This window comes from Scyliorhinus torazame, chromosome 16, assembly GCF_047496885.1.
Source record: "Scyliorhinus torazame isolate Kashiwa2021f chromosome 16, sScyTor2.1, whole genome shotgun sequence".
NCBI lineage: Eukaryota > Metazoa > Chordata > Chondrichthyes > Carcharhiniformes > Scyliorhinidae > Scyliorhinus > Scyliorhinus torazame.
Window position 1 is genome coordinate 111,992,217 of NC_092722.1, and position 24,700 is coordinate 112,016,916.

General features: G+C 43.2%; 1 protein-coding gene across 1 annotated transcript in view; it reads left to right on the forward strand.

Moving 5' to 3' along the window:
- ccdc6b (coiled-coil domain containing 6b) overlaps nt 1-24,700 on the forward strand; it is an 88,872-nt gene that overhangs the window by 24,165 nt on the left and 40,007 nt on the right. The window contains exons 2-3 of the mRNA XM_072478887.1: nt 21,928-22,077; nt 23,374-23,502. Of these exons, the coding sequence (XP_072334988.1) occupies nt 21,928-22,077; nt 23,374-23,502 (279 nt within the window). The remainder of the gene's footprint in view (nt 1-21,927; nt 22,078-23,373; nt 23,503-24,700) is intronic.

The window sequence follows — 24,700 nt, forward strand, 5'->3', positions numbered from 1 at the left end:
AGCAGATTGTTAGTGATAATGGTACGCAGTTTATTTCGAAGGAATTTGAGGGCTATTTGAAAGGTATGCACCTTAGCAAGTTAGTTACAAATCATCCAACAACGAATGGGTTAGTTAATTTTGTACAATCATTAAAGCATTCTATCCAAGCATCAAAGGACCAGAGAACATTATCTAGAAGAGTAAACAAATTTCTAACACTGTACATGCTATCATGCAAATTTCACCGGCAATACTGGTGTTCAAAAGGAATCTATGAACTCAGTTTGATTTGTTCACTCTACCTGATACTCAACGTCAACAACAAGCACAAATTGCTGGAAGGGAGAAAATCCCTAAAAAAACAAGTATTCAACCAGAGTGGAGCTATGCCAGCTAGGTGCCAGCTATGATCCTAGCACAGATAGGCCCAATATCGTAAAACATACAGATTGATGATGGAAGAGTTTGGCGACGTCATGCTGATTAGTTACTTGCTGCATGAAGTGAGTTTGCAGAAACCTCTTAAGAGGTTCTATCTTTAGACGATCTAGAGACCTATACTTTGGAATGAAGACCAGAAACAGTGACGACTTCAAATTCCATTTCTGAGGACTTTTCAATACCGATAGTGACAGATACCGCAAGACTACTCTAGAAGTATCATCGGCTGAAAGTTATGAGGACACTTCTAAGGTCGCAAGTAACAAAGTTTAATGACGTCAAATTCTACCAAAAGGGAATTGATATCCACCACAGAGACTATCTTATTGAATTGTATATATGTGCAGAAATAATATGTATGGGGATCTGTTGCATAAACGTGACTTGCTGTTGTTGCACTAATGGAGTAAAGGGGGGGGGGTTATGTATCTGGGAATACATTCCTTCTGGTTGCTGATGTCACTCCACATCACGTGATGCATAGTGTTTGCGCAGGCTTTGGGCAGATCACCATCTTGATTTTATGCGTGACACCCTTAATAAAGCTCATTTGTCTTTTACTAAAATCCAGAGAGTGGGTACGTCCATACCTTTTCTATTTGCGGCAACTAAGAAATATAAAACTTATGTACTCAAATCTGGGCATTGCGGCAAGAATGCAACACCTTTTAAAGTAAAGTAGTACCACATAGTGATCCAAGCTAATACATATCAGCCACACATTTAATCTACCTCGAAAGTGCTCCTGATAGCATGAACGTACAAAATTGATGGGTGGGAAAAGACTAATTGGTCCAACATGCTAACCTCAAATGATCATGACTGGTCCATCATGACTGAACAACTTTCACCTCCGAGTCCCCACCGTCCCCTATTCCACTTCTGCCTCACACCCACTTCTGCAACCATGTAATAGAACAGTACAGGCCTTTCAGCCCACGATGTTGTGCCGACCATTTATCCTAATCTAAGATCAACCAAACCTACATCCCTCCAATTTACTGCTGTCCATGTGACTGTCCAAGAGTTTGCTTAAATGTTCCTAATGACTCTGACTCCACCACTTTTGCTGGCAGTGCATTCTCTGCTTCTATGCATCCACCACTCTGTGTAAAGAACCTACCCCTTACATCTCCCCTATATCTTTCTCCAATCACCTTAAAATTATGTCCCCTCGTGACAGCCATTTCCGCCCTGGGGAAAAGTCTCTGGCTATCCACTTTATCCATGCCTCTCATCACCTTGTACACCTCTATGAAGTCACCTCTGTTCCTCCTCTGCTCCAGTGAAAAAAGCCCTAGCTCCCTCATAAGACATGCCCTGCAGTCCAGGCAACATCCTGGTAAATATCCTCTGCACCCTCTCCAAAGCATCCTTCCTATAATGAGGCGACCAGAACTGGACACAATATTTCAAGTGTTGTCTAACCAGTTTTATAAAGCTGCAGCAACACCTCGCGGCTCTTAAACTCAATCCCCCTGTTAATGAAAGCCAACACACCATACGCCTTCTTAACAACCCTATCAACCTGGGTGGCAACTTTGAGGGATCTATGTACATGGACCCCAAGATCTGTTCCTCCACACTTCCAAATCCTGCCTTTAACCCTGTATTCAGCATTCATATTCGACCTTCCAAAATGAATCACTTCACATTTATCAAGGTTGAACTCCATCTGCCACTTCTCAGCCCAGCTCTGCATCCTGTCAATGTCCTGTTGTAACCTGCAACAGCCCTCAACACTATCTACAACTCCACCAACCTTTGTGTCATCGGCAAATTTACTAACCCACCCTTCCACTTCCTCATCCAAGTCATTTATAAAAACCACAAAGAGCAGAGGTCCCAGAACAGATCCCTGTGGGACACCACTGGTCACCGGCCTCCAGGCGGAATACTTTCCATCCACTACCACTCGCTGTCTTCGGCCAGCCAATTCTGTATCCAGACAGCCAAATTTCCCTGTATCCCATGCCCCCTAACTTTCTGAATGAGCCTACCATGGGGAACCTTGTCAAATGCCTCACTGAAATCCATATACACCACATCCACTGCCCAACCTTCATCAATGTGTCTTGTCACATCTTCAAAGAATTCAATGAGGCTTGTGAGGCATGACCTGCCCCTCACAAAGCCATGCTGACTACCTTTAATCAAACAGTTTTTCTAAATAATCATAAATCCTATCTCTCAGAATCCTTTCCAATATTTAAAAAAAAAAAATTTAGGGTACCCAATTCATTTTTTCCAATTAAGGGGCAATTTAGCTTGGCCAATCGACCTACCCTGCACACCTTTGGGTTGTGGGGGCAAAACCCATGCAAACACAGGAAGAATGTGCAAACTCCACATGGTCAGAGCCGTGATCAAACCTGGAACCTTGGCGTGCGCCACCGTGCTGCCCTCCTTTCCAATATTTTGCTCACCACAGACGTAAGACTGACTGGTCTGTAATTCCCAAGGATTTCCCTATTCCCTTCCTTGAACAGGGGAACAGCTTTTGCGTCCCTCCAATCATCCAGTACTACTCCAGTGGAGAGTGAAGACGCAAAGAGCATCGCCAACGGCACAGCAATCTCCTCCATTGCTTCCTGTAGTAACTTTGGGTATGTCCCGTCAGGCCCAGGGGACTTGTCTATCCTGATGCTTTTCAAAATTTCCAGCACATCTGGAAGATGCAGAAAACTCAAGCATTTATAGAGCATCTTTACAGTAAGGAAACATTCCATGGTACTTCAGAGCAGTTAACCAGCAGGGGCTGGTTTAGCTCACTGGGCTAAATCGCTGGCTTTTAAAGCAGACCAAGGCAGGCCAGCAGCACGGTTCAATTCCCGTACCAGCCTCCCCGAACAGGTGCCGGAATGTGGCGACTAGGGGCTTTTCACAGTAACTTCATGGAAGCCTACTCGTGACAATAAGCAATTTTTAAATTTAAATTTTTTTTTTTAAATAACAGTTGACAGAGTCAATTGAGATTTTAGAAAGGATGGCTAAAAGCTTTTTCATGGAGTTAGATTTTTAAGAGAGTCATAACGGAAGGGGAGAGTTTTTCAAGAGAGAATCCTAAACCCCGGGGTCTAGATAGAGAATGACACAACTGTCAGTCTTGGGGTGGGGGTTGGGGAAGGATTTGTATAACAATGCCATAGGAATGAAGTGAGTGCTGTTGCATGAAAGGATGCAATTGAGTACCAACATCTGAATTGTATCTTTTGTCCCTTGATGGAGATTCATGTTTCTGCAGTTAGGCCACTTTCATTTTGAGACCTCTGCTGTCACCACTGCAACTTCAAGTGCTCAGTGTAATTTTGAAGACTTCCAGCTATCATGGGACCATTACTAGCAAGCCATAGCATATAGTGCCACATGAAAGCACCAAAACAAATTTTAAACTATTGTAGTTAATTGTGGAATGTATATTTTCAGTTCTTTTTAAAAGTATGTCCTTGTGCTGTAATTATGTACAAGTTTTTTTCCTGTTGCACGAGTGTAACCCAACAAAAGTTCCACATCTGTGGTATTTTCTCCTTTTTGTTGGAAGATGTTTTGCTTGTACCTGGTACCTGTGGCTCAAAGTAAAAACTTGGGAATGAAGATTGCAGCCCTTCATTCTGACTTTGTGTTGATACCAAGTTACAATGCCATTCTTTGATTTGAAACATTAATTTTCAAAATATTGCTCGTTTTCTCCCTTTTTTCCACACACGTGCCTAAACCCCCAAACATGTGCATGCACGCTCCCTGTGCGCCCCCGCACTCGTGCCACACAGGCCAGCACACCAAGTTCCTTGTACTACATCACGTCTGAAATAAAAGAATACCGTTTTATGTATTACAATACAATCTTTGGATGTTCTGGTTATTAATTTCACTTCTAAGTTTTTCTGTCACTGTCCTTAAACCTTTGGCTCTGTTTACATGGGCTGGACAAGTGATTTGGGGTTTAGGAGGGTGGCGATGACTTCTTCTCATCATGCTTGGTCATCCACAAGTCTCTTTTGAAATGACTTTAAACTAAATAGGATGTATGCACTCTTGTAAAGTTAGCACGGAGGATGGGTGTAGTTGCCTCTGGATACCAGCACCAAAAGCTCAGTCATGAAAACTTTAACTGCCTGACTGTTAAATGCCAAGAATTTTATACATAGTTCCAGTTTGTTTTGATTGTGCTGATTGATATTCAAAGGGCTTTGTGATTGTTTGTTTGGCAACAGCTGTTGGGAGTGTGTGAATGTGAACGAATGATCAAAAATCTAGTCAGCATAAAGTGATCCTTGCTTGATGCATCAAATTGGTTTACTCAACTCCCAACCTGTAGCCAGTGGAATTAATATCATGAACATTGGACACAGCTGATCAGTTTCACTGCATGTTTTATGTATTTGTGTTTCAGACCTCTTTGTTCCTTTGCCCCATTTTATTTCTCACCTTCCAAAAAATAGGTGAATTCCTTATTTCTCTTCACAGATGAACAAGCTCATACTGGGCTTAATGGATTTAATCTACCATTTTTCCAACTGCTCTGCAAGTTTGTTTGTATTCCTGTATTTTGGTGCAGCCTTCCATGTTATTAGCCATACCCACTGCCCCCAAATTTGGTTATCATTTGCAAATTTCAACAATCTACCTCCTATTTCTGAGCCCAAATGTGTACGGTGGCCAGTGATTCCAGATCAGTCCCTGTTGGATACTGCTTTCCACTGAAACCTCCCTTAACTCCTGCCCTCTTTTATAGCTTTCTTTCAATCCATTTTGCTTATTGATCCCTGACTTCAGACACTTTGACCTTTGTTTTGAGTCTCATGCCATCTACTCTTACTCACTTTGACCATTGAACATTTTGCTTTGAAATGCTTCCAGATTACTCGTGTTATTAGTGTAACCCTGACGGCAAACCTGTATTAAAAAATAAATAAATAAATAAATAAAAATGACCCCCAATTCCACATTCTTGTGAACTCTTATGGATAACAAGCCTAGCTTGTCCAACCTTTCCTCATAAAACAACCCTCCCATTCCAGGCATTAGCCTAGTAAATCTTTTATGAATTGCTTCCAACGCATTTACATCCTTCCTTAAGGAACTAAACCAATACTGGGCAAGACGATCGTGGGATGGTCAGTCTACAAGTAACTGGAGTCAGATTAACAAATAGCCCTGAGGGAAGATAGGTTTGAAAGAGGCGGGGATAAGAAGGACCACTTCAATAATTGAGAGTGAGAAACTAGAAAGTCATGCGAAGGGGAGGGAGATAAATTTTACTTATCAAGAATTTATCGGGGAAATGTGGAGTTGAGATTAAAATCCGATCAGTCCTGATCTTATTGAATGGTGGAGGAGGCTCAAAGTGCTGAGTGGCCTACTCATGCTCCTAATTTATATGTTTGATGTGGGAGTTTAAGATGCTCACAGAGCAGACTGCATTGCAAACGATGAACAGAAATGGATGCTCTGGCAAAAAAAGGAATGAGGTACAAAGCTGGTTTCAAGCTTGAAGTTGTAACATTTGCTAACTCAAATAACTGTACTGAAGTGAGGGGATTCCGTGGTAATGAAAAACTGCTGCGAGATTGAAAGAAGGAGTCCGCCCTGAAGATGCCAAAAACCAGATGTGTCATCAACATGGACCAGTGACTGGCCTTATCTTGAGAAGAATTTATCTGAATGGGTCCTCTAGAGTCAGCAGAACAGCTCATCACCAGAAATACAATGTGTGTACACTTGTCTAAGTGGGCCAAATAAAACCCAGAGTCCAGCAAAGATTTCAGCAACAGCTGGTTGGTATAGCTGCTATTTTGGAATGAAAATGCCTGGTGTCTCGACAGAAGATGAAGATTACTCGATGAGCATCAAAACACAACGGCAAAAACATAATGCCCCATTATGTCACATCGACAATACGGATGAAGAGCCCATGAATTTTAATATGCCCAACAACTGAACTATGGAGTGGAAAAGCTTAAAATCTGTTCTGATGAAAAACACAGGCAATGAGAAGACTAGGTTTCGTAGTGGTATCGGCCCGCATGGCTGATGGAATGAAATTAAAGCCTATGGTATTTGTCAACTATAATTTTTGTGCATGCCCACACCAATGTTTGAATGTATGAGGATGGAGTGACATTCTGGATCGATACCATGTGAAATGTGTATCAGTGGCCTATGCAAAGAAAGTAGCTTATGAGTGTGGGACATGTTCAAGTTGCATATGACCAATGATATCCATAGGCTCCTGTGAAGAAGTAATGCTCACTTTGCGGTTATACCAGTGAGTTTAATCTCCATAGTTCAACCTTTGCATGTGTGCATCAGCAAGCCATTCCAGTATCATACTCGTGCTCATTGGGATAGGGGAATTGTTGGCAAAGAAAAACCTCATGGAGTGGAAATATGATCAAATGGTGGGAGGCTATTAATGCATAAACTGTCGTAAGATCATTCAAAGAAAATGTAGAATATCCAGTTCAGTGGACAGAGTGGAAGATGATTTGTTTTGGAGGGATGATTCTGAAACTGATAGCACCAAATTTAATCCAGAGTGGAATGCTTGCAATGATGCCATAGATACAGTGACCTGAAATGAATTTGAAGGACTTTGTGTCAGCTGCCCAAGGCAATGAACTTGATGGTTTTAAATTGTTTTTGTTGTGGTCAAACGTATCCTTGTAGAATTAATTAATTATTTAAAGTGTCACATTGCTTTAATTTTAAACAATTTTTTAAAAAATCGACCCCATTTTTATAAGGATTTCAAAGGTCAATTTATACGCTGTAATCTACGGTAAGCATTTATGTAAGATGACCGTGCCCAGCAAGCGCTCTCTCGGATTTTGTTATGGCCCCAGGTCTCACTATTGTTAACAAACTGTAAGAAGAGCTTTCCAGGTCATAGGAAATGTGAAATCCACTTATAGCCGTGACCAGTGATGCTGAATCTGGAAAACCTGTTGAGTGCAGACCTGGAATTTCAAACTTCCCATTTGAACATGGTTGATTCACTCACATTTCTACAACTGAACAGGTCGAAAAGTGTCATAGGAAGTATGAATGAAAATTGACAGTTGTGAAGTTCGAAAATAAAGCCTTTGAATCAAAAATAGAAGAAAGGAGAGAGCCTACAGAATTGTATAACACTTTGAGGTCTTCCACCTCAGCTAGAACAGGACCTACTTTACAACAGTAATGACACTTAAATACTTCATTGGTTAGAAAATATGGTTGACATCTAACATCATGAAAGATGCTGTATTATAAGTAATTTTCTTTCAATACTGGGGATGTGGTTTGTAACAAAATGGATATCAACTGCAACATTTGCATTATTAAACTTGCATTTGCACTACTAAACTTGCATTTGCACTGCGATTTTCCACATTGTGTGCCAAAGAAGGTTTTTTGTTACCAGTTTATATCCAAGAAGCCTAGGGCGTTAATTCTTCTTTCCAGAACAATTGCATTCGGGTCAAGAGAGGTATTCAAATTCAAACTAAGATTTGTGCATTCTCAACATGCTGTGTTGTCAGAATATGTGCGCTATGGAGAAGGCCTAGACTGAAGTAGGTTTCCAACCTCTGGATTAAATTGCTGGTAAGAAGATCTTGTAGTGAGAGAACAGTAACTATTAACAGAATCCCGCTGGAAACATAACTCCCGTGGCATTGTGAAACAAGCTGACCCCAATTTGGATGGAATTTCTCATCGGCAAATGGCTTTGAAACCTCCCTCGGGAACTTGAGCTTTATAACTTGAGCCATTTTAATTTGGATGGAGTGATTTCCAGTATGGGCTGCTTCTGTATGCTCTCCATTTCCTCCCCCTTGCCAGCTGGATCTGGTTCTGGGCCTAGCCAAGGCTGTCGTCAGTGTTTACTCTTAAGTCAGGTGACCGTGCAGCAACACTAGAGTCTGCCTGCAGACCTTGCACAAGTTGGCTATTTAAATTACCATGTGTGAATGGCCGTACATGATCTGTGCACTCAATTACAGGGAAAGTTGGTCATCCAAGGTCTAAGCTGGATGTGGCTGGTAGAGGTCATTCTGGCTGTTTTTTTCTGTGCCTGCATCACCCTGGAGAAGCAGCTTGTAATATCCATCTATGTGTTTGAGGCTTGCTACAACCAGTTGATAGCAGACGGCACATTGGACACTGGCAGTAATTATATTTAACTTATTTCCTTTGTTTTTATGACTTTGTTTTCTATTTTCTATGCCCCTCTATAAAGGGGGCATCTTTATTAGGTTTCTATTTGACATTAGGGAAAACCCAGGGACCCTTATGCGCTTGATAAGAATGGCACATTGCCTGATTTATGTGTAGTATGATGGCTTATCCCATAATAATATTTGTCTCCAAGAATAATGACAATCGTGGTTACGAGGACATCTAATACAGGAGAAGGATTTAGATGATAAATATTCAAAAAGAAAAGAGTTAACAAAGTGAGCCTGGAGAAAACGATGGGAGACAGAAAGCAGGAAACTACAGGCCACTTAGCTCCACATCTGTTGTAGGGAAAATGTTAACTATAATTGAAGGAGTTGTGGCAGGGGCACTTGGATAATTTCAAGGCAATCAACATGGTTTTGTGAAAGGGAAATCATGTCTCACCAACTTATTGGAGTTCTTCGGGAAGTAATCCTGTGCAGTGGATAAAGGGGAACTGTACTTAGATTTCCAGAAGGCATTTAGTAAAGTATCACATCAAAGGTTATTGTGGAAAATAAAAGCTCCTTGTGTCAGGGGTAACATGGGTAGAAGATTGTGGCAGCGAGTACTTGCAAATAGGACTTTTTCAGCTGGCGTGGTGTAACTTGTAGTGTATCATAGGGATCAGTCCTGGAATCTCGACTGTTTGCAATTTGTAGAAATGACTTGGATGAAGGCATGAATGGGATGATTGCCAGATTTTTTTTTTAAAAATAGGATATGGGCATCATTGGCTGGGCCATCCCTAATTGCTCTTGGGTGGACAGTGAAGAGTTAACCACATTGCTGGAGTTACATGTAGGCCAAACCAGGTATGGATGGTGATTTCCTTCCCTCAAGGACATTAGAGAACGAAATGGGATTTTACAACAATGGGCAATGGGATTTCATGGTCATCATCAGACTTTTGATTCCTGAGTTTTATTGAATTTTGCCATTGCCGTGGCTGGATTTGAACCCAGATCCCTGGAACATTACCCTGGGTCTCTCGATTACTAGTCCAGTGACAATATCACTGTCACTGCGTCCCCCTTTGCTGATGACACTAAGATTGGTGGGAAACAAAGTTGTAAAGAGGGACATAAGGAGTCCACAAAAATGTATAAATAGGTTAAGTGAGTGGTCAAAAATCTGGCAAAGGAATATAATTTGGGAAAATTTGAAATTGTCCATTTGACAGGATGAATAAAAAAGAAGCATATTATCTAAATGGTGAGAGATTGCAGAGGGATCTGGCTGTCCTAATGCATGAATCACAAGGTTAGTATGCAGGTACAGAAAGTAATTAAAGAAGTTATCATTTATTGTGAGGGGAATTAAATACAAAAGTAGGGAGGATACGCTTCAGTTGTATAGGGCACTAGTGAGCCCACGTTTGGAGTGCTGCGTACAGTATTAGTCACAGAATTGTGTGGGTTGACTTATGAGGAAAGGTGGGACAGGCTAGGTTTGTATCTGCTGGAGTTTAGAAGAGTAAGAGGTTACTTGATTGAAACATGCAAGAAGAATGGATGAGAGGATGTTTCCCCTTGTGGAAGAATTTGGAAGTTGGGGGTCACCGTTTAAAAATCAGGGGTTGCCAATTTAAAACAGATTTTGTTTGTAGATTTGCTCCTGAGTATGTTTTGCTTGAACAAGATTATGTAGCATGCAAAGGAATTTCACAGCAATGTCTTTGAACATTTAATAATCTGAAAGTTGTTATTCTCTAAGCTTCATATTTTAGTTGTGTAGCAGTGGTGCTCCAAGAATGATAATTATTCAAAGTAAAAGTGCGACTGGGTTTGCTGCTCCAAGCTTGTGCAGAGTATTCTGCAGGATATGGGTATTTTGTTTGCAAAATATGAAATGCGACCGGGTTATATAAAATGGTTACCGTGACACTCCGTTCGTGGTGCCTGTTATCGCGTGCTATGTGAAAGCCCATGTATTAGGTCTTCAAAACTCAACGAGCATTGAAATTGCAATGTCAGTGTGATCTGAAGGATTTTGAGTATCCACGTTTAGCTACAGTAGCTGTTATGCCTGTAGGTGGTGCTGTGATAAGAAATTATTTGCTCTCAAACCAGTTTACATCTTTGTGCCTGCACAGTAATCGAATAGTGTTGCTGTCTGTTTACAGGGTCAGAACCATTTACTTTTAACCACCAGGGCTAGTAGTTAAGTTTTAATTTTATATTAAATATGATGCCACCCAACCTGAGCCGCACTCCCTGGGTGCAATTCTCCCATCGGGAGACCAAGTCCCGACGCCGGAGTGAAAACCGGAGTGTTTCACTCGGCGTCGGAGCCCGCTCTCCGCCCCCTATTTTCCCGCCCCCAGGGGGCTAGGAGCGGCGTCGCGTCATTAACACGCGCCAGGCCTTGGCGCCGTGTACATGCCGCGGCTGGCGCCATGTAAATGATGTCACCTGTGAATCTGCGGGTTGGCTGGTGCCTACCCGCGCATGCGCGGTTGCCATCCTCCCCGATGCCGCCCCACAAGAAGATGTTGGATAGATCTTGCGGGGCGGCAGAGGAAAGGAGGTCCTCCTTCTGAGAGGCCGGCCCGCCGATCGGTGGGCACCGATCGCGGGCCAGACTCCTTTTGAGGCCACCACCCGGTGCAGGAACCTCCCCCACCAACCCCTCCCCCCCCCCCCCCCCCACAGGCCCCCCCCTCCCCCAGCGTTCCCGCGCTGTTCCCGCCGGCAGCGACCAGGTGTGGACAGGCCGCTCGGCCCATCCGGGCCGGAGAATCGGCGCTCGCCCGTTGCAAAGGCGTTGCAAAGCTCGCCCGGAGCGCCAGCGGCCAGCCGTGATTCTCGGCGCTCTGGTTGGGGGGAGAGAATCGGGTGGCGTGGCGGGACTCGCACTGCGCCCCGGCAATTCTCCCACCCGGCGTGTGTGGGGGGGGGGGGGGTGGAGTATTCTGCCCTCTATTCCTGAGCCGTTCGCTCTCCTCAATCAGTAAAAGTAACAATGTTATAATGCAGCTTGTTTTAACTCTAGCTTTATAGAAGGAAGTTGTGTAACTTTTAGTAAATGCCATTAGGCTCAGTGGGTTGTTCAGGATAATGCATATAAATGTTGCTGCAAAACCCAAATATTCAGAAGGAGGTAGGATGTTTTTCGATCTTTACAGCATCAGCAATAAACTCAACATACTTTTTCTTGTGTTTTATGGACCAGGTTACAAAGTAGCTCTTTGTATTAGACAGTTTATATCCTGAGTTCATGTCACACTATTGTATCAAGAGCACGACTGAACTGTCTGATTCATAGAACAAATTTTACCAAGAAGTGGGACTGCAGAATTGATGATTTGACTGTTTTTAGAAATGTTTGTGCTGAATGTGTATTTAATGTTGGTAATGTTTCAGTTGCATTAATGTCGCTGCAATGATTGGGCGAGAAATTTGTTTTAAAACCTATTTGCCATTGTAGAAGTACCTGAAATTTCCAATCTGCCCTTCAAATAATTGTAGCAATCCTGTTTCATTGAGTCAAGTGTACAGTTTGTACTGGTTGACTAACCGGGGTATAAGTCCTTTCCCGTGCCCCCAGTAGCAAGATTTCACAGAATCACAGAATTGTTGCAACGCAGAAGGAGACCATTTGGCCCATCGTGTCAGCACCTGCTGTCCAAACACGCATCATGGCTTAGTGTCATTCCCTTGTTGTTTCCCTGTACCCATGCATATTGTTTTTATTCAAGTAATCACCTAATTCCCTCTTTAATGCTTTGATTGAGCCTGCTTCCACCACACATCCAGGCAGTGCATTCCTGAACCATCTGTTATGTGGAAAAAGCTTTTTCTTACATCGCATTTGCATCATTTCAAAATCACCTTAAATCTATGCCATCGTGTTCTTGATCCTTTTACGAGGGTAAACAGTTTCTCCCTATCTACTCAGTCCTGTCCCATTCTGATTTTGAACATCTCTATCAAATCTCCTGTTGGCCTTCTTCCCTCCAAGGAGAGCAGTCCCAACCTCTCAATCTAGCCTCATAACTGAAGTTTCTCATTCCTAGAATCATTCTTGTAAACCTCTTCTGCACCCTCTCCAATGAGTTCACATCCTTCCTATAATGTGGCGCAGAACTGTCCACGATACCCCAGGAGGTTTAACTAGTGTCTTGTGTAAGTTAGCATGATCTCCTTGCTCTTGCACTCTATGCCCCTATTAATAAAGCCCAGGATACAATATACTTTATCAATTGCTCTCTCCACCTATCCTGCCACCTTCAATGATCTATGCACATATAAACCCAGGTCCCTCTGCTCCTGCACCCCTTTTAGAATGTTACCCATATTTTGTATTCTCTCTCCATATTCTTCCTCCCAAAATGCAACGCCACATATCTCTCCACATTGAACTTCATCTGCCATCTCTCTGCCCACTCAACCAACTTTGTGTCCTTTTAGAGTTCTATACTGTCCTCCTCACAGTTTTCAGTATTTCCAAGGTTTGTATCCATTGCAAACTTCGAAATGGCCCCTGCGCACCAAGATCTAGATCATTAATATATATCAGGAAAAGTACAACCAAATTCTTGCTGAATTACTGCAGAAATCATATTTTAGCAAACTGTATGATCAATTGGGTAATTAGAAGTAAGGTTTATGGATGTCCATATTTTGCTTGCCGCATGTGTTGGATATGAGGAAGTTACATCTGCACGTCATGAAGTTTGAAAAAAAAAAACTGATTCCAGCAGTAACAGTGCATCACACTCCTCCCTTTCCTGACAGTTACCGACCGCAGTTGATAGGTACGTTGTCTACTTTTTCAAATCTAAAAAATGCATTCTTACAAAGTTAGAACAGAAGCGAAAGTTGCCTTCCAGTGCCAGCATCACCAGCTCAGTCTTGAAAACCCAGTTTTTGTGTGCAGTCCCTTGTCTCCATGTTTTCCAACTTTTTGTCCGCGGCCCAAGTCACGTTCGCTTACCTTTAATGTGAAAGAGGTGTCTGCTTGGGCCTCAAGCTCACTTGAATCTGGTTCAAAGGAATAGAGGGCAATGCACATAGCTGGTACAGACTTCAGCCAGTTTCTTTGCGCCATCTTCATCTTTATGAAAACGGAAAATCCAACTTCGCAGATGTAGGTTGTCATGTAGGGCAATAGCAACAAAATGCTTGTTTTACTCAGCATTGGATACTCCTGTGCGACGCTACTCCAGAATGCTGATAGCCTCATGGGTTTTTGGTGTGTTTTTAATGTGGTATCACAGATCAGGTGCAGCAGCATAGTCTTTTCATTTGGAGTCAACTGTAAGTTATTAACTGACTCTAGGGTCTCAACTTCAAATGGAAGTTTTCACCCACCACTTCTCTTTCAAAATCTGAAACTTTTCCTCATTTGCCAGTGTTCCCTGCAGGGGCTGGTTTAGCACACTGGGCTAAATCACTGGCTTTTAAAGCAAACCAAGGCAGGCCAACAGCACAGTTCAATTCCCGTACCAGCCTCCCTGAACAGGCACCACAATGTGGCAACTAGGGGCTTTTTACAGTAACTTCATTTGAAGCCTACTTGTGACAATAAGTGATTTTCATTTTTTTCATTTCATGTAGCACACGTTGGATTTGCACATTTGACAAAACCGTACCTCAAGTAATCATCATTTTTTAAAAAGCAACAAATTTAGAGTACCCAATTATTATTTTTTTCCAATTAAGGGGCAATTTAGCGTGGCCAATCCACCTAACCTACCCGCTGGGTCACTGTCTGTGCGGAGTCTGCACGTTCTCCCCGTGTCTGCGTAGGTTTCCTCCGGGTGCTCCGGTTTCCTCCCACAGTCCAAAGACGTGCAGGTTAGGTGGATTGGCCATGCTAAATTGTCGTTAGTGACTAAAAAGGTTAGGCGGGGTTATTGGGTTACGGGGATAGGGTGGAAGTGAGGGCCTAAGTGGGTCGGTGCAGACTTGATGGGCCGAATGGCCTCCTCCTGCACTGTATGTTCTATGTTCTTTCTTTGGGTTGTGGGGATGAAACCCGCACAGCCACGGGGAGAATGTGCAAACTCCACACGGACAGTGACCCAGGGCCGGGATTCGAACCCAGGCCCTGAAACTCTATACAGAGCAAACACTAGCACTGCTTTGACATGCCCTGCACTCTGTGAGCAGCTCTCTCCATCAGATTCTGTTGTGACATCCTGTCCAGCAGGTACACTGCCTATTTGAGTCTCTGGCTCTCTTTCTTTAAGGAAATGATCCATCTTCCCAATCCTCTTACCAGCAGCTAGAAAATGGAAGCAACTCTGCTCCATGATTTGGCAGCAAAAGCATGAACCGAGATGCTTGACGTCAAGTATGCCTGCAGCTTATAGATTCGCCACAGCCTCATTTATTTTCACTTAAAAGACATTCTCAATGTAAAAGCCAGTAGTGGCCGTTGGGCACTTCTTCCACGATCGGGGCCACCGTGGAATGATGAGATCAATTGTTCCATGAGGGGCCCCCCCCCTTCCCGGACACCTGCCCGCGACCTGCCTGCCAGTGATTTTTCCCCTCCCTTGTGACATGCACTTTTAAAAATCCTGCCGTATCTAGATGTTTGCTTACATCCTTGCACTAGTGTTAGTGTTTAGCATTTGTGCGTACTTGTTGGATGTGTTTATATACATATAGTGCAGCTTTTGGTTTAAAACCTTGATCGAATGTCTAGTCATGGAAATAGTGATGCATTACTGCATTAAGTTGGCTCGTCTAAACCCAACATAAGGGGCGGTATTCTACAGTCCCCCAGCCGCATGCTCAGCCAATCGCTGGCTGTGGGATTTTCCCTACCTGCCGCTTGTCAACGGGATTTCACATTGAAACCACCCCATGCTGCCTGGATATCCACAGATGGGAGTGCGCTACCAGTGAGAAAAGTGAATCCTAACTGATTCTAATTTGCAGATCGCAAGTTCCTACATCTCAGGAGTGAAGGTTGCCATAGTCTTAGAGGAGCTAGAGACTGCTCTCCCCTTTGAGGTGGTGATTTAACCTGAGGGTCACCACACCTTAAGGGCCAAAGTTGAGAAGGTAGTCTCAGCCGGTAGAGAAATTGAATCCGTGCTGTTGGCATCGCTCTCCATCGCATTGTCCAGCCAACTGAGCTAACCAGCCTCCCATCTCAGGAGTATTTATCTCAGGAAAGTGACAAATGACCAGTTAACTTGTTTTAATGGTTTTGCTTCAGGGATAAATGTTGTCCAGGCCGTCAGCAAGCTCCTATGGTCTTGTTAGAGTAATGCTGTGAAATAGTTTACATTCATTTAGCCGGGCGATGGGACTTGAATTAAATCTCATCAGGAAGATGGTACCTGATAACCAGAGTGGAGAATTGCACTGAAATTAACAGTGGAGTGGACTTTACTTTTCATTTGATTGTGAAAATCATTTCACAAGCCAACAGGACAGGTAGCAGTGTATGTAGTCATGGCTGAGCATTTTGTATTCTAATTTGTAAGCATTCATTAGATGTGATCTGCAAACCTTTGAATACATTACCTTGAAAGATGATCAGTATTTTGTGTATCATTTGGAGAATTATTTAGTGCGTACACCTTTGTTGATGTAAATTCAACTGAAAATTTATTTGGCTTTTGAGTAAGCAACAAATTTAGACAGCAGCTTATTTATGTAAATTAGCACTGAGTAAAACATCATAAAAGCTATTCCAGTTACACTGACTGGTGCAGATGAGATGTGTCTGCTAAAGCACGTGATGCCATGTTTGTCTTAGTTGAGAAAAACGAGAGCTGGGTCACCTATTTACTTTCTGATGAAATATTTGCTTAGAAAATACCAAGTATGGAATGAGATGTATTCAGCTCGTCAATCCCACTCTATTTTGAGGCATTTTAATTTTAACCTACAATGAATTCAAACATAACCTGTTCATTCTCGGTTCTGAATATAATTTTTTTCATTCTGAAAATCGCAGAAGACTAGCTGTGTGAACATATTAAATGCAGGAAGGAAGGCTTGTATTTGCTTCTGAAATTAAGAAAAATATCACATGGCAGACACTTACTGAGGAAATTCTTTTAGAAAAGGATCCATAGTTCAAAACGGATGTGTTGCCAGCAAGCAAGCCAACCTAAATTCAAGGAGAGCATTTGATATCTGTTGTGGTTGTACTGTTGCTCCGGAGTCACAATGTTAAGTTTTCAGCCCTCCCATCAGACAAGGAAACACACAATTTAGGCTGAAAATCCAGTCCAGTACTGTTACAGATGCTGTCTTTTGGATGAGATTTGAAAGATCTCCAGAACCTATTTGAGATGAGCAGAGGAGTTCTCCCAGTGTCCTGGCCAAGAATTGCCTCTGCCAGCACCACCAAGAAAACAAATTGTGGTGATATGTACAAGGTTTCTTACATTGCAACAATGACTACACTTCAGATCTACTTGGCTGTGGCAAAATGATGAGGTTGTGGAAGGTGCTATCTAAATGCAAGCTCTTTCTGTCTTCGTATATTGGGTTTCCACCCTCGGTTCAGCAATAAAATCTTCGATTTTCATTGAACATGTTATGTTAAAGGCATCAAGGTGCTTCACAGGACCGTTATAAATGTTGAATATTGAACTTCATAAAAAGACATCAGAGCAGGTGGCCAAAAGCTTAGTCAGAGAGGTTTAAGGAATGCTGGGAAGAAGGGAAGAGAGAAAAAAAGGTCTGCCGGTTTAGAGAGGGATTTCTCGTGCTTTGGGATCTAGCACCAAAAGGCATGGCCCGCAGTGGTGATTCAATTAAAATTGGAGATGCCCGATGCTAGAATCGGACAAGTGCCACTATCACTGGTGTTGTGGGGCTGGAGGAGATTGCAGAGATAGGAAGAGGTGAAACCCTGGCTGGTCTTGTACAAGGATGATAATTTTCAATCGAGACATTGTTTTAACCAGGAATCAGGTTAGCAAGCATGTCAGCAATAGGTGAACAGGTGCAATGTGGCACCAAATTTCCAGAAGATAGAATGTGGGAGGTTGAATATGTAAGGAAAGGAATGTGTGAGAGCGAGATTGTGACACAAAAAGACTGGACCGGGACTGAAGACTGGTAGGGAGAGAGATTTGGAGCCAAAGAGAACGAAATTGTGCACTAGCCTTGGAGAGGAATTAGAATTGAACAGGAGACAGAAAATGTAGCGTGCAAACTTAGCTCAGCAGCTGGATATGCAGTTTAATCTGATCTGAAAATTTTAATTTTGTTCATAATAAAAGATAATTGGATGGTCCAACTCAGGAGATTCTTTAATTTTTATAAACTTTTAAATGATCCTTCACATATCGTTGAACACTTTGGTCGGTTTGGTTTTCTATGATTTCATGAGAAGTGCTTACACTGGAACCAAGAGAGCAAACTTAAATTAAGGATTTGGGTTTTTAAACATTTGGCGTCACATTTTTAACACAAAGCGACTTACATTGTTTATCATTGATTAATTGTTTGAATTTTACTTCTGGTTTATCATTAACTTGCCATCATTCAGAAACCATTGTTATTACTGGTTGAGAGACATGACATTGGATTGGAGATTATTTTTTTAAAAACATTTTTTTATTCTCCTTTTTCACATTTTCTCCCAAATTTACACCCACCAATAAACAGTAATCAGTGACGAATGTAATGTCATCCCCATATCAAAAGCAACGATCCCATCCTCCCACCAAACCCCCAAACATTAGCCCGCATGTTAACATAAACAAATGACAAAGAGGAATCAGGAATCACCCATAGTCACCATTAACACATACAGTCCCCCTCCCCCCAGCCCCCAACCCCCCTAATGTTCGATGTGATCCAATTCTCAAAAGTGCATAATGAATAATGCCCGTGAATTGTAGAACCACTCCATCCTTCCGCTCAGTTCATATTTGACCGTTTCAAGCATCAAGAATTCCGGCAGGTCCTCCCGCCAGGGCACAGGGTGGAGAGGTTGATCTCCACCCCAACAGGATCCGCTTTCGAGCGATCAACGAGGCGAAGGCTACAACATCTGCCTCCGCACCCGTTTCCTACCCCGGCTGGTCCGACACCGCGAATATGACCTCCCGAGGGCCTGGGTCCAGTTTCACGTGTACCACTTTAGAGATTACCCAAAACATCTCCTTCCAGTAATCCTCTAGCTTTGGACACGACCAAAACATATGAACGTGGTTTGCGGGGCCCCCCCGCAACGTTCACACACACACCTTCTACCTCCTCAAAGTGCCGGCTCATCCTCGCCCTTGTAAGGTGCACTCTGTACACCGCCTTCAGCTGTATCAGCCCAAACCTCGCGCATGAGGTGGAGGCGTTCACCCTCCGGAGCACCTCACACCAGAACCCTTCCTCCATACTCTCTCCCAACTCTTCCTCCCACTTTGCCTTGATCCCTTCTAGCGGCACCTTCTCGTCCTCCAAATTAGCCCCATAAACCGCCGATACTACCCCCTTCTCCAGTCCCACTGTCGTCGGCACCTCCTCCAGGAATGTGGAAGCCGGCTCTACTGGGAAGCTCTGTATCTCCTTTCTGGCAAAGTCTCTAACCTGCATGTATCTAAATATTTCCCCCTGCTCCAGCCCATACTTCGCCCCCAGCTCCTTCAATCCCGCAAAACGACCCCAAGAAACAAATCTTTTAGTGTCCTAATTCCTTAGAGTCAGTGGACTGATCAGTATTTAAAAACTCTGCGACCAGCCTGAACGAGTACGCCACTACAGTAACTGACTTCATTAGTAAGTGTGTAGAAGACCGTGTGCCAAAGAAGCAAATCCGCGTGTTTCCAAACCGGAAACCCTGGATGAACAGGGATATCCACTGCTTGCTGAAGTCTAGGTCTGAGGCGTTCAAGTCAGACGACCCTGACCTCTACAAGAAAGCCAGATATGATCTAAAGAAATCCATCAAAGATGCCAAAAGACAGAACCGGACCAAGCTTGAGTCCCAGGCTAGACACACAGATCCCCGTTGTCTATGGCAAGCTCTGCAAGACATAACGGGCTACAAGATGAAGGCATGTAAAATCGTCGGCTCCAACGCACCCCTCCCTGATGGGCTTCAATGCATTCTATGCCCGCTTTGAGCAAGAGGTCAGCGAAAGCGAGCCCTCCACCCAGAAGCCGCGGATGAACTTGTATCTGAGATCACCACTGCCGACGTCAGAGCAGCCTTCTCGAAGGTCAACCCACGAAAAGCTACTGATCCAGATGGGGTACCCGGACGAGCACTCGGGTCTTGCGCGGATCAGCTGGCGGGGGTATTCTCAGAAATCATCAACCTCTCTTTACAACAATCTGAGGTCCCTATCTGCTTCAGGAAGATGACCATCATCCCTGTATCAAAACAAAGTCAAGCAGTGTGCCTTAATGACTATCGTCCAGTGGCTCTGACATCCATCATCATGAAGTGCTTCGAAAGGTTAGTCATGGCATGAATCAACTCCAGCCTCCTGGATTGCCTGGATCCACTCCAGTTCGCCTACCGCTGCAACAGGTCCATGGCCCTGCACTCTACCCTAGAACACCGAGATAACAAAGACACCTATGTCAGACTCCTATTTATCGACTACAGCTCAGCCTTCAACACCATTATTCCTATGAAACTCCTCTCCAAACACCCTGGCCTTGGCCTCAGCTCCTCCCTCTGCGACTAGATCCTGAACTTTCTAACCCACAGGCCACAATCCGTGAAGATAGGCAACAACACCTCCACGATCAACCTCAACACCGATGCCCCACAAGGCTGTGTCCTCAGCCCCCTACTATACTCCTTATACACTTATGACTGTGTGGCCAAATTCCCCTCCAACTCGATTTTCAAATTTGCTGATGACACCACCGTAGTGAGTCGGATTTCAAACAATGACGAGACATTGTACAGGAATGAGATAGAGAATCTGGTGAACTGGTGTGACGACAATAATCTCTTCCTCAATGCCAACAAAACAAAGGACATTGTCATCGACTTCAGGAAGTGTAGTGGAGAACATGCCCATCTACATCAATGGGAACAAAGTAGAAAGGGTCGAGAGCTTAAAGTTTTGTGGTGTACAGATCACCAACAGCCTGTTCTGGTCCCCCCCCCCCCCATGCCGACACTATAGTTAAGAAAGCCCACCAACGACTCTACTTTCTCAGAAGACTAAGGAAATTTGGCATGTCAGCTACAACCCTCACCAACTTCTACAGATGCACCATAGAAAGCATTCTTTCTGGTTGTATCACAGCTTGGTATGGAGCCTGCTCTGCCCAAGACCGCAGGAAACTACAAAAGGTCGTGATTGTAGCCCAGTCCATCACGCAAATCAGCCTCCCATCCATTGACTCTATCTATAATTCCTGCTGCCTCAGAAAGGCAGCCAGCATAATTAAGGACCCCACGGACCCTTCCACCTTCTTCCATCAGGAAAAAGATACCAATGTTTGTGGTCACTTACCAACTGACTCGAGAAGAGCTTCTTCCCTACTGCCAATAGACTTTTGAATAGACCTACCTCCTATTAAGTTTATCTTTTCTCTACACCTTGCTATAACTGTAACATTATATTCTGCAGTCTCTCCTTCATTCCCTATGTACGTATGCATTGTTTGTACAGCATGCAGGAAACAATACTTTTCACTGTATTCTAATACATGTGACGATAATAAATCAAATCCTTTCTCCTCCCATCTCCGAAAATTTGCATCCCGTTTCCTTGGCTCAAATCTATGGTTCCCCCGAATTGGCATTTCCCTTGTCTCTGCCCCCAACCGAAGTGCTGTTGAAACTGCCTCCAAATTCTCAACGAAGCTATTGCTACCGCACTCCCTGAGTATCTCCCCGGGAGCGGCGTTGTTGCTAGTGCCTTCAATCCCGATCCCCTACCCAAACTCTCCTCCATTCTGACCCATTGGGAGTCAACCCCTCTGGCCCAGGAACGATAGCAGCATTTAAGGGCGTCTCGATAAATATATAAATAGGGTGGGAATGCATACGGTTTAGTTTAGGCAGGTACCATGGTCGGCGCAGGCTTGGAGGGCCGAAGGGCCTGTTCCTGTGCTGTATTCTTCTTTGTTCTATGAAACTGGGAATGTGGCTTCCTGCCTGTGCCTGTAACAGGAACAGGACCTCCTCTGTAGCCTGCCATGGAAGCTCCAGGTAATTGAAAGGACAGCGAACTGACAAAATGGCTCTCCTTTGTGCCGAGGGCATTTTCTGGGGGCAAGGGTCAATAAAGTTGGCCCTTAAGTTTTTAAAAATCTCCTTCAGGACAAAGGTCTTTTAACCATGATCATTTATCTCAAATTACCTCGAATAATTGCTGAAAGTATTCTTAATCATTTTTCCTTTATTCTGCAGCAAGCAAGGGCCGAACAGGAGGAAGAGTTTATCAGTAATACCTTGTTTAAGAAGATTCAAGCTTTGCAAAAAGAAAAAGAAACACTGGCTGTAAATTATGAGAAAGAAGAAGAATTTCTCACAAATGAACTCTCCCGCAAGCTGATGCAGGTAGAGGCATATCAGATGTTTAATGTACCCTGATTTCGGAGAAGCTTGATTTCAAAATGTCCAATAATTAAAGATAAGCAAAGAAACTTATTTGAAATAAATCACTTATGAGGAATGGCGTGCACATGAATAACATTTATTTCAGACAGTATACAGTATACAATCAGATTTTTACTTTTTAAGTTTAACATACATGCATTTCAAACTTGAACAAATGTTTTTTCCTGTCCTGTATTCCACTGATTAATCTGCTCATAGGTAAGTCGGACACAAATCATGGGTATTATTTTAGAATTAAATCCCACAAGCTATGCATGTATAGTTTATTTTCCCAGCAGCATGTGCATGTTCTTTTGCTAGAATGTGGTATCCGTTATCAGTAAACACATTCCTCCCCATATTTTGAAAAGTTTATCTGACATACACACAAATCAAAGGAACAGACGCACATCAGAATTTTTGACCAACTCCCCTAGAATGTGTTGGTAGAAGTTGTCTTAATGTGTCCACTGCTTCTGTGCTGCAGAGTTGTTAGTTGGTAAATTCCATAACGCTATTGCAAACATGTTCTGCATAACGTCAGCCTGTGCTGAGTCAAAGGAATTGTAACCAGTCTTTGAGCTGCAGTTTCCTCCACTTGAGAGACTAACGCTCAGTGATGCAGCTTCCCCCCACTTTCTACCGGACGAATCTGCAATCTGATCATTCAAGTATATTGAAGTCTAGTACCTTTAACAATGCTGTCAACAAACGTTGGGTTGCAGAGAATTAATTTAAAAACGTTAAACTGTTGGACAATTCAGCTGCACAAAGCAAAGGAGAAACTGCTGCATTTAGAGTATTATCTTTGACAGGCCTTTCATTCACTTGAATTTAAATAGCATCAAATGGATGCCACTATGATTGTATTTATATGCCTTTTGTCTGTAAACTCAGCTTTATACACAACTTGATTTAGTCCCTCATAGGCAGCATTCAGATGCATTTGTGACTATACCTTTTCTTTGAAGTAAACAAGTTGGCCAGTAGCGGATTGAAAAAGAGCAAGGGATAATGTTATGAATTTACACACCAAATCCAGTGCATCGTCTGCAGGGAATGCATTTAACCTCATGGTTCTTTAACTGTTAAATGGTCAGAAAACCCATGACTACCTGCTCCAGTTTCTTGTCAGGTAAAACTTTTGTCATGGGCATACTGGTTGATAAAATGACTATTGTGCAGCTACCGATTTCAGAATGCCAAACCTTCCATCATTATTCGCCACTTGTATTGCCCTTGTTTTTCCCTTTTTAGTTGCAGCATGAAAAGGCTGAACTGGAGCAGACACTGGAGCAGGAACAGGAGTTTCAAGTGAACAAACTGATGAAGAAGATCAAAAAACTGGAGAATGACACACTTTCCAAGCAATTTACACTTGAGCAGGTTAGCATCTTTTAATCCTTTGTTAGTGTATGCTCTGTGGCTTTGGTTTCACATCCTTTTCTGGTTCCTGGGACTTAAAACTAGAAATCTGTCCTTTTAATAATTTACTGAAATTTCCAAACATAACTCTCATTTCTCTCCGAGAACCGGTCAGTATTGAGCCCTCTGTCCCACATCTGCTTCCCAGGAATGTGGCTAGAAAACCCTTTGTATCCAGGTTGCCTCACATTCCAATACCTTGAGCATTACCGCCCTACTATAGAATCGTATAGCGCAAAAAGAGGTCATTTGACGCATTGTACCCATCCGAGCTCTTTATAAGAGCAGTCTGATTAGTCCCATTTCCTTGCTCTTTACCCGGAGCTCTGCAAATTTTGCTTGTACTCCTTTTGTAAGTTGGAAAGATCGATGAAGACAGCAAATGATCTGACTTCTGGCTATGTAAACTCTTCTCAAATGCGAGCAGAAGTTCCATTGGGCCTGCAGGAGTGCCGACAAGCACTTTCTTTGCTTGCTTGCCTGTTGCTTTTCTTCACTGAACTCCAATTCAAACACGCAAGCCTATAACAGTACCAGCAAATCCTACTTAAATAAAGCTACTCTCGTATTCCTGCAGTAGAACACTGGGAATTCTTCTGCCGAAGAGGATGAACAAGTAGCCTTGTTCCACCCTACAGCTAGGAAGACTGAAACAGGAATGCTGTTTCCTGTTTCTCAAGAAAGCAATTTCTTGCTATCATTAGACACTATTCCTGCCCATGGCCAATCACAAACCTCTACTGACTACTTGCCAATAACAGCAAAAACCTTCAGTGTTGCCCAAGGAGGACTTAGGATCTAACAGAAACAGCCATTTGTATTTACTCCAGTGAAACATCCCATGGTAGCTTACGAGAATATTATCAAAGAAAATTTGACACCAAACCACATATATGAGGGCATGTGATCATAAAGCTTGGTCAAAGTAGTAGATGTTAAAGAGTGCCTTAAAGGAGGAAAGACTGGATGAGGTGGAGAAGTTTAAGAAGGGAACTTGGCTTCGGCAGTTGAAAGCATGACTGTCAATAGGGGAACAATTAAAAATAGGATGCTCGGGGAAGCACGGTGGTGCAGTGGGTTAGCCCTGCAGCCTCACGGCGCCGAGGTCCCAGGTTCGATCCCGGCTCTGGGTCACTGGCCGTGTGGAGTTTACACATTC